This window comes from Sturnira hondurensis, unplaced genomic scaffold (genome assembly GCF_014824575.4).
Source record: "Sturnira hondurensis isolate 20B ecotype Veracruz unplaced genomic scaffold, ASM1482457v3 Scaffold0008640, whole genome shotgun sequence".
In the NCBI taxonomy this organism is placed as follows: domain Eukaryota; kingdom Metazoa; phylum Chordata; class Mammalia; order Chiroptera; family Phyllostomidae; genus Sturnira; species Sturnira hondurensis.
Window position 1 is genome coordinate 13,726,905 of NW_028081271.1, and position 9,989 is coordinate 13,736,893.

General features: G+C 45.8%; 1 protein-coding gene across 1 annotated transcript; it reads right to left on the reverse strand.

Annotated features, from left to right (window-relative positions):
• Nucleotides 1-659: 659 nt before the first annotated feature.
• On the reverse strand, nt 660-6,942 carry MBOAT4 (membrane bound ghrelin O-acyltransferase MBOAT4). Its single transcript, XM_037055072.1, has 3 exons — nt 6,652-6,942; nt 3,860-4,084; nt 660-1,730 (listed from the first exon to the last, which is right to left on the reverse strand). Exons 1-3 carry the CDS (start codon nt 6,768-6,770, stop codon nt 767-769), a joined length of 1,308 nt encoding a protein of 435 aa, XP_036910967.1. The 5' UTR covers nt 6,771-6,942; the 3' UTR covers nt 660-766.
• Nucleotides 6,943-9,989: the final 3,047 nt, after the last annotated feature.

Consider the following 9,989-nt stretch of genomic DNA (forward strand, 5'->3'; position numbering starts at 1 on the left):
CTTTTCGGTTATCATGGCTTGCCCCGTTTTCAGGGATTTCTTAATCACCAGAATCTCACACAATACTTCCAAACAACTGGTTCAGGTCTGCGGAGGGTCTATAAGAATTCCTTCAGAGTAATTTGGCTGATGAAAGGTGGGAGGCCAGGGGTCAGGAGGTAGATGCGCACTGGGGGCTGTTTCCATGGGTTGCTTGGCTCTAATGCTTACTTGGCCCACAGAATCGAATTCGCTTGTCCGAGCCTGCTCCCTATAGGACAGAGGCTGCCGACCCCTTCCTTGCATGTGTAGAAGGCAGGCGTGATTTGTTCAAAATACTAACCTGCCTGGGCCAAGATGTGGACCAGAACAAGAGCTCTAGTTCACGCCACAAACCAATATAATGCGATTTAGGAATTGTCTTGTTGTCTTCCTAAACTCACATTCCAGGATCAGATGGGCCAGTTGGGCACTCGGTTTGTGGGTGCCCGTGTGTTCACAGCCCCTTAGGTTTGTAGGTATTGCTGTACTTTAACTTTGCTTCCCACCAACACGGTAAACCCTAAGGGAAAAAAATCCCATCTTTTTCTTTTGTGGACCCTCAGTACCAGGATCATAGCTTGTCAAAGTAGACACACAAATTTCTATAGCAAGACATCTGGTACCTTCATCCAGTTTTGAAAAAATTTATTAAGGAAAAGTTCAAATATCTGCATCACCAACACACCATCTAGCACTGTCTAAATTCTGTTTCATGGGCGTATAAGGTGAAGGCTGGGGGAAAAAGTCAGTCAAATTTATGCTTTCTCTTTGCCAGTAAAAAGAGCAAAACGCAGTAGACCATGGGAAAGATGCTGTTGTAAGAATAACACAGCAACCAGAGCGAGGAGAGGCTCCTGACCTCCACGGCCAGCATTATGTATGCAATGATGAGCTGGGTGTGGACCCAGGTCAGAGTTTTGTAGAGCAGACGCGTCGGCCAGGCCCTAACAAACACACTGGCGAAGGTGTGAATCAGGTAGTCAGCTTCCACCATCACCGCCCAGCAAAGGAAACCAAACACCTGCCCCGGGTGGAGGCCATGCCACCAGGCAGAGAAGGCGAATGTCTGCAGCAGTGGCCAGGCCCTGCTTTGCTGGAATATGAGGCGTCTGAGCCACCGAGCTGTGCTTTGGTTCCACTTCCTCGTGAACAGGGATATCCTGTGGGTTGTTTCCAGTGTCCAAATGTCCGCATCAGGGATGTATCCCTCCGCGCCAGGGCTCTCGCCAAACGCAGGTGCAAAGCCCGCTGCACGGAGGAGGGAGTCATCCAGCAGCCAGTGTGAGTAGTAGGTGAGTTTGAAGAACCCCACTGTGGCCCACATGACATGGACGCACTGCAGCTGATGGCAGTCGGCCAGTCCTGCTCCTGCACTGACCACGCCCCTCATGACCACTGTTAGGCACTCTAGTCCCAGAATCTGCAGACCCCTCCAGGTCAGAGCCCCGAAAGAGTGCCTGGGACACAAAGAGCTGGACCCCTGGACACGAGTCTGAAATGTCTGGAAAGAACACAGGGGACCTCCTAGGAGCGCAGGAAAAAAGAGCAAGTAGCTGAAATAGGGCAGCGCCTCACGCAGATGCTCAGACCAAGAGCTCCTGCTCCCGAGGCCTCCTGACGCTGCTTTCACTTTCCCCTCACGAATGTCCAGAGACAGGGACGTGACCCTCTGGGTCAAGAGCATGAGGGAAGACAGAGTAATGCAGAACCTGGAAGAGATGTTTTTTAATATAAAAAACACTCCATGTTTATATTATCCCACTCCAGCCCCTCACCCATGCCCTCACAGCAAATGGAAGGTTCTGAACAACTAAGACCAACCTCACCGCCTGGAATGCCCCCACCAAGACTCCTGGGTTAATTCGGAACCACAGGCTACCCCAGGCAGGATCAAAAGATAAACGGGAAAATTAATCATTAGCCAGAGAGGCGAACAGAAGGATGACACGGAATATTGTGGGGAAATAATAATAATATTTCTAGTGGGCTTAGCTTATAAAGATTAGGGTCAGGGACCTGGAAGAAATTTGCCATGGAAGAAACAAAAGCTTAGTAGTGACGAGATTACAGAAAGTTGAAGATTCTAAAAACAAACCAGTCCCTGACTTTTGTCAGGGATTCATGCTGGGGGACCGTGAATCAGGCCAGAGGGTCAGGGTGTGCACTGAGTCCTTAGCAATGTGAGATGTGTTCTTAACCAATCACCTGGCTGTCCTCGATTCACCATCACAAAGCAGAGAAGATCCCGCTGGCAAAATCATTGTGGAGAAAACGAAAATCACAGTGACATACTCTACAATTAGGAATGCTCTCCTCTGGAGAGAAAATAGCATGTTGCCCAACCATGGCTGTTTCTAACTGTGCGTCTGGGGATTCAAGGACAACTGACCTTCTCATTTGACGTATCCTAACAGTAAGCAAAGTTGCCTCCAAATGCCACCAGCCCCTGCTCACTCACCTTCTGTTAAAGGCTGAATGTATCCCCTACAGATTCATATGTTGAAGTCCTAACTGCCAGTACTTTAGAATGTGACTGTTTGGAGATAGGGTGTTAAAGAGGAAAGTAAATTCAAATGAAGTCACTAGAATGGGCCCTAATCTAACACAAGTGGTGTCTTTATAGAAGAGGAGATTAGGACACAGACACACATTGTAGGAAGACCATGTGAAGACAAAGGGAGAAGGTGGCCGTCTACAAGCCAAGACGCCTCAGAAGAAGCTGAACCTACCGACACCTTGGCCGTGGCCTTCCAGCCTCCAGAGGAAATAAACCTGTCGGTTAAGCCCCCTGGTCTGTGGTGCTTTGTGATGGCAGAGCAAACTAGTACATCTTCCCCTTCCAGCTCTGGCCCAGCCTTCCTCCTATGCAGCCAGATCCTGCTCGACCTATTCCTCCTCCTGAAACCCCAACCCGTCACATCCCCATCAGTTCTCCCCTCCCTGCCCTACCTGCCATCTTGCCTTTTCTTGAAAAGAGCAAACCCTGAAGCTGCGGTGAAATAGAAGCAAAGGATTCTAGGTTGGGTAGGGATGGGAAAGTGAGTGAATCAATGGCGGGCTGGGGTCAGAGAGGTGACCCACCTCGGCAGGTCAAAGCCCCACTTTTCTGAGTGACCGTGGACCCAAATCGATTGTGATGACAGAGGGAGCCTGAAACATGGGCCTCGAGATCGCAGAGAGCATTTCCCCCAATCTTGGTGATGCCACTGATTCATGAAAACACTTCTCTAGGCTGTCACTAGTGCCCGATTTTTCTTTCCTAGACTGGGTGACATTCTTCCTTCTGCGAGGAGAACAGCCGAGTCTCAATGACAGCACAACTCTTTCTTGCACAGCAGGTGCCATGGGAAGGCAGCAGAGGTTTACGCTGCGTCTGTATCTTCCCTGTCCTGATAAAGGAGAGGGCAGGCTGCTGGCTGTGTGTTTAAACCACCCACACGAGGTTCATAAACTGTGCTTCATCACTGCCACGCAAGACTCTCATCTGTGGGCTCTGCGACTCCTGGGTCAACCTCCTTCTCTGGCACAATGGTAATTACAGCTAAGTGCCAGACTGTGCTTTGTTGGTAACACGTGGTAGTTAGCAGTCATATAATTACATTTAATTCACTATCTCTAACATCAGAGTCTTGCAAGATAGGTATTGTTCCGCCACCCCCATGAGCACACAGACCTTTATTCAGAAAAAGAAACTGAGGCCAGGAGCGGTTAAGTGACTTGCTCTAGGTCACACTGCTCAAATGTGGAAGAATTCAGATTCAGACTCAATCCCCAGTTCTCACCAGGGCAAACAAACCTTTGATCAGCTCAGTACAACCAAAGGGAAGGACTGCTTTACCTCGCAGAAGGAGGTTCCTGCAGGTAATACTCAGTGTAGTGCAGACCCAGGTGACACAGCGTCTGCCAGATCATCTGAAAGGAGAAAGTGCACCTGTGGACGTCCCGCGGGCCGAGGGAGCAGATCAGTGCCCCGGCGCACAGAGCGGGGATGAAGACCAGCACGGCAAAGGAACCCATGGCAGCCCAGGCCAGGAGGCCTCCTCCAGCCACGAGGAAGAGGTGCCTGGAAGAAAAAGCAGGGCCCGTGAGGCTGACTTAGAGCCATGCGACACCGGAGTCGCTTCAGATGTCACTCTGGGTAACCCAATTGAAGCAGGCTTCACAGAACACCTAATGAATCTTATGTTATCACTCCCAAATCTTCCTTTTGTTCTTCCGAAGGGAAGAACCAGGGGAGAGAGAGCCAGAGTCCATTCGTGAACAATTACCTCAAGAGACAAAGCTTGATTCCTGCCTTAGTGTCTCTGGGAACCTCTTTTTGATGTTCAGCATTCAAGTAGGAAGGACCCCTGCCCCTAACAATCCCATGGGTGACAAGGCCCGGAAGGTTTCCCAGTAGGAACCTCTTCACATCTAGTGGTGTGGCATTGAGGATCTAGGAAATCTCTCTAGACATCATCTCATCGAGAAGTACCAATTGGTAGTCACAGAACAGTCACAGGGAGGTAAAGTACAGCACAGGGAATACGGTCCATGATTTTGTGGTAACTATGGATGGCATCAGTCCGATGGTACTAGATTTATCAGGGTTCTAACTCAGTGAGTGATATTAATGTCTAATCACTGGATTGTGCACCCAAAACTAATATAATATTGTATGTCAACTGTAATTGAAAAATAAAAATTATTTAAAGTCCAAAAAATAAAAGATGAATCTCTGCCCTTTCACAGGGTTGCGTTGCCTTGGGCTGTTTCTGAGAGGGAAAAAAAGACTCAATGCCTTCCTTTGATAAGTGTCTGCAAACTCAATTAGAAAATCTTTATATCTGTCCTAATCCTCTCTGCAGCAACTTAAAGATATCACGAGCTCATGGCTTTTGATGTTGTAAATACCCACATGAATGAAGTGGTTTGTGGAGCAGGCCTCCCTCTGAAGCCAGGAGTTGCCTGGAGCATCCGCAGAGGCCTGGGAGATTTCACAGTATAAAGAGGCTCATTTGTTTTTAATTCATGCCAGATTAATAAGTCTGAATGAAAAGTTCAGAAAAGGTGCGAAACATCGACTGGCTAGTCAGGGACAGGAAAACAGAGTGGAAGAGGACCGCGTTTTCTCCACGTCACGTGGCAGTGTGGCACAGTGATGTGCATGCCCTGGGAGAATTCCTCTCCTGAAGGAGACTGGCAGTCGCTTCAGTGTGAAGTCTATTACACGGGCCCTGGGCTATTCCTGTGCTCCTCTGAGCCTATGTTGGGCTCAGCCACCCCTGTTAACACTCGTCCAAGCCCTCACTTTCCTGACACTGGAAAACAAGGGGAACAGCTGCTCCTTACGCAGCAGACATGGAAGCCGGACAATGCTCTACCCACAGCCCTGGGGATTTGTAAACAGTGAACTGTCTATACCCGCACGATGCGAGATGCATGATTTTTTCAATGTTTATTTCACTCTAGGCAATGTGCTAATAATCCCTTTATAGGAAATATTTTTATTGAGTCCTTATAATAACCCCTTAAGATAGGTATTATTATTTCCATTTTACAGACAAACTTGAGAGAGTTTATTCACACAAACAAGTACACTCACATAGTGAGAGAGCAGGACCCACCAGGCTGACTCCACAGCCAGCAGTCTGAATCCTATGGGAATTTACCCTGATCTTGCACTTGTTTTGCTTTATTGTTTGTGATTCTTCCTCAGAAGAAAGCTTTTTTACAACTGCCTCCCCATTTCCTGAATGAAGACAGGGACCATTAACCAGTTATGATACAGCTAGATCTTACTTAGAAACACCCCCATATGCGAAATCCTGATTTCCAAAATAAGTGGTTGAGAGGTAGCCCTTTAGCGATGGATTTTCACTTTGAAGAAGGATATTCCACTACATTTTTTTAAAGTAGAAACTGTATACCCTGGCTGCTATGGCTTAGTGTTTGGAGTGCCAGCCAAAAAGTTTCTGGTTCGAGTCCCAGTCAGGGCATATGCCTGAGTTGTGGGCAAGATCCCCAGTTTCTCTCACACATCAATGTCTCTCTCCCTCTCTTTCTCCCTCCCTTCTGCTCTTTCTAAAAAATAAAATCTTAGAAAAAGAGAAAGAAACTGACTCTACTGTATTGAGTTTATTAGCTATAAGGAAATCATTTTAATTGAGTTATAAATTCCCTAGTGACAATAATTTTTGAACCCCAGACTGAGATATAGCTAATCTAACAAAATTTGCTTTGACTTATTTCATTTCTCTAAAAAAATCTTAGGCATTTTAAAAATCATAGTTCTATATATTTAATAACAATTTTACTGAAAATGATAGTGTTCCATGAAATTAGGATTGTTCAAGAATATATTTTGCATAGGGTTGGTGTATAGATGCGTCCATCTGGGGCATTCTTGTACCACCTCAGCATCCAGCTCTCCCCATTTCTTTTCATACTTTCCCATCTAATGTGAACCTATCAAACTTTGGCTTAGTCAGTACAGACACAATGCCAATTTCTATGATCAAGTAATCAGTCAGTGGCAATGATAACTTAAAAGCAACCAGTGCATTTAATCTCCACATCTGCACCCCAGTCTGTGCTTTCTGACCTGCTAGCATTCAGAGATGTAGGAACAAAATTAGCTATCAAACCTACCTGGCAGGAATGGGAAATGAATCCATGTTGCAGAGATAATTAAACAGAAGTGCAAAAGGAAAGGCAGCCCCTTGATAAAAGGAGACAGGATGGAGGAAAAACAGCTGAGGCCAAGCCATTATGAACTGGAACAAAAGATACTGTCCTTTCCAGAGTCCTTAGCTGGTGCCTTCCTGTAGCAGAATCCTCAGACAGGCTGTCTGTGATCTTTTTATAAGGGTCAGCAAGCCCTAGGCAAGCAAAAGGCAAACAAAAGCACTGGCGATAGTAGCACAAAAGTTAGCTTTCTGATAAAGCGAATGCACTATAGAAACCAAAATACATTCGGGGAGATATTACTTCATAATGACCTGTACTAAAAACACGGCTTTCAGAAGTTCTGGTTTTTAGTTTACATACCACAATATTTGTCTTTCCAGCCACCTGACTGTCATATTTTCTTCTCTAAGTCAAAGAAAAATCTTACTTCCCAGTTGTGTACCAGGTTGGAGGAGGGGGTGGCGGGTGGGGGGAGACGAGGACATAACCATGAATGAGGAAGGGAGGTGGGTTTTCAAAGACAGGAAGATCCCTCCTCCCAACCCTCATAGTATCTGTCCTCCTTATGCTACTCTTTCCCCCATAGTATCTGTCACCAGTTTTTATAAACCTATTTCTCGATTAGCTCATTGCCTGTCCCCTGCTACAAATGTGAGCTCTGTGAGGATACAACTTCATTGTTGCATGAACAGTGCCAGGCACATACTATGTGCCCAGTAAGTACTTGTTGAAGTTAAAAAGGTTTTAAGGAAGTAAAAGTGTGGAGAGGAAATACTTATACAGAAGCTTCTCTTTGGGGCAAGGAAGACATACAGGAGACATGCCAGAGGCAAGACAATAACAGGGGCCCATATCTTGGCCAATGGAGTCCATTTCTGAGCCCAGCACCTTAGAGCACTGTCCGTGACTGGCCATTTTTCATCTCCAAGGACCCGTGCAAGAGCACACGGCCTCAAATAAAGGACGGGGGGAGTGCAATCTGGTACAAAAGCATCTTAAGGGCAAGGACCTTTGATGTGTGAGACGTCTTTGTGTGAGACCTGTGCTGAACAGTAGAAATGGGGGGGGATGAATAAGACATGGCCCCTGCCCTCAAGGAGCTCTCAGTCTTCCAGGGAGACAGAAATGGCAACAAATGCTTGCATGAAAGAACTAGAGATATCATGAGTCTGCTGTTGCAGATAAATAAAGAAGCAATTGTCAGTAGAGATAGGGAATTTTTCAGAAGCGAGAGAAGTGGGAATGCTTTTCAGTTGTCTCTGGAAGGATGTTTCCAAACAGATGGGTAGTTTATTCCAGGTCACAGATGGCGTAAAGACCTAGACAAACAGTAGAAAATTAAGGGGGAATAGAGGACTCCCTAAGCAATCAGTAAGCTCACATCATTTCAAACATATTAAAATGCAACCACCTTCCCCATTAAATATAATGGCTTGGAACAGAAGAACTGAGTTGGAGTTGATTTGTTAGGGAAAAGGTTATGCTTTTTTTGTCACTAAAATAAATGTTCATTAATTCCCACTTGTACTTTTCTTTTTGGGTGTTGAAATTGGTACATTTTATTTTGGGGTCTCAATCATTTTTTAGGTCTCTGAAAATTTTCTAAGCCCTAGAAACTGTACCCAGTGTTGATAAAATGGTTCTTTATATAAACATGCTGTGGTGGTTAATTTTGTGTCAGCTCAGTTAAGCTCTGCTGCCCAGTTGTTTGGGAAAACATGTTAAGATTAACATTTAAACCAGAAGATCGCGTGAAACAGTGGGTGGGCCTCATCAGATCAGTTGAAGGCCATAAGAGCAAAGAGGTTTCCCAAAGAAGAAGCAATTCTGCCTCAAGATCGTAACATAGAAACCCTGTCTGAGTTTCCTGCCTGCAGACATTGGACTTAAGACTGCAACATCAACTCTTCTTCCCTGAATTTCTCACTGGTGGGTCTAATTCTACAAATTTCAGACTTGCCAGCCCCAATATGTATGTCTGTATCCATATCTATCTATTTATCCATTGCTCTATCTCTCTCTGTATCACCATTGGTTCTCTTTCTCTGGAGAACACTAATACACGTACCATGGAAGTATTTCATTATTATTAAACAGATTATTTCATTATTATTATTTCATTATTAATTAAACAGATGTCTCTTGAACATGAGTGTGTTTATACAGTTGGGGATAACAGAATGTTCTAAATTCATCCTATGAGATAATAGAAAAAATACATATTTCTCCCCCCAGTTCCTCACACAGAGTTCCTAAAACCTTTATAAATTCCTAAACGTAAGAGCACCAGGAACATCTTCTGTTCTAAAGAGGCAACTATGAACAGGCTCCTGGAGGGCTCCTGGATGGGGGCTGAGCACCAGAAAGTCCAAGCCATGGACCTTTCAGCCCTGCCCCTCGAGTTGACCAACTTGTTGGTAACCAGAGGCCTTAGAAGTAGTTACTGTCTGTGGGTCTGGCATCATTTTTTCCCTTTGTGAGCAGCTTTGAGGCTAGTAGCTGATGCTCAGATTGACCCAAATCTGAACTTGGTCTAACATCAAGATCTCACCCAGTGCTTTCTTTCATTTTAGCTATTACAAATAGCAATAACCAAGGGACTGTACGTATCACATGCTTCTTATTATTCGCACATCCTCATGTATTCAATTAGCTAACACCTCTCGAGTTGTGTTTATCCCATCTCTAAATTCCTTTGGTAACTTACACCTTTAGTAACTGATCACAGCACAGATGCAGGTTCATACCATGGATGACTAGGTAATACGAACCCTGAGGACTAAGAACAGCTCTTGGTTGCTAACTGGGAAAGGGGGTGGGGAGAGAAACATAGCCTAGCAGTCATTTCTGCACAGGAACCTTTCGTGCAACCTGTGCTAAACTGCCTGCCTGTCTGTGTTTCTGCTGCCTGAGCCACACCCCTTACAAAGCAGTTCCTGGAGTCCTAGTTCAACCATTTGGACTGAGACTTTCACCATCCAACCACAGCTCCACAGCTCTGACTAATCAGAGAGGCTCTATTCTGGCCAATCAGCGACCAGGGACTGGACTATCTATATAAGCCAGCTTCCCTCTGGCTTCAAGAGCCTGCATTCCAGTGAAGGCTGCTTTCCTATGCCCAGCTGCAGCAGCCAGGTGTGGACTGGCAAGGGGCAGAGCAGTGCAGCCCATCACCAAGCAGGTCATTGCAGGGCACAGATCCCTAGCTGAAGAGGGGCCTGGGTTCTGAGCTGTTACATAGCTGTACTGTTTTTACAGCCATGCTATATTACCCTTGAATTGGCGCCAATTACCATCGG

Bases quoted from the DNA above. Each gene is read 5' to 3' on its own strand.
- MBOAT4 (XM_037055072.1), bottom strand. From the start codon at position 6,770: ATGGCTTGGCCTCAGCTGTTTTTCCTCCATCCTGTCTCCTTTTATCAA. The intron at 4,085-6,651 runs GTAGGTTTGATA...TTTTTCTTCCAG, and splicing joins TCATTTCCCATTCCTGCCAG to GCACCTCTTCCTCGTGGCTG. The intron at 1,731-3,859 runs GTAAAGCAGTCC...CATCTCTTCCAG, and splicing joins CAGGAACCTCCTTCTGCGAG to GTTCTGCATTACTCTGTCTT.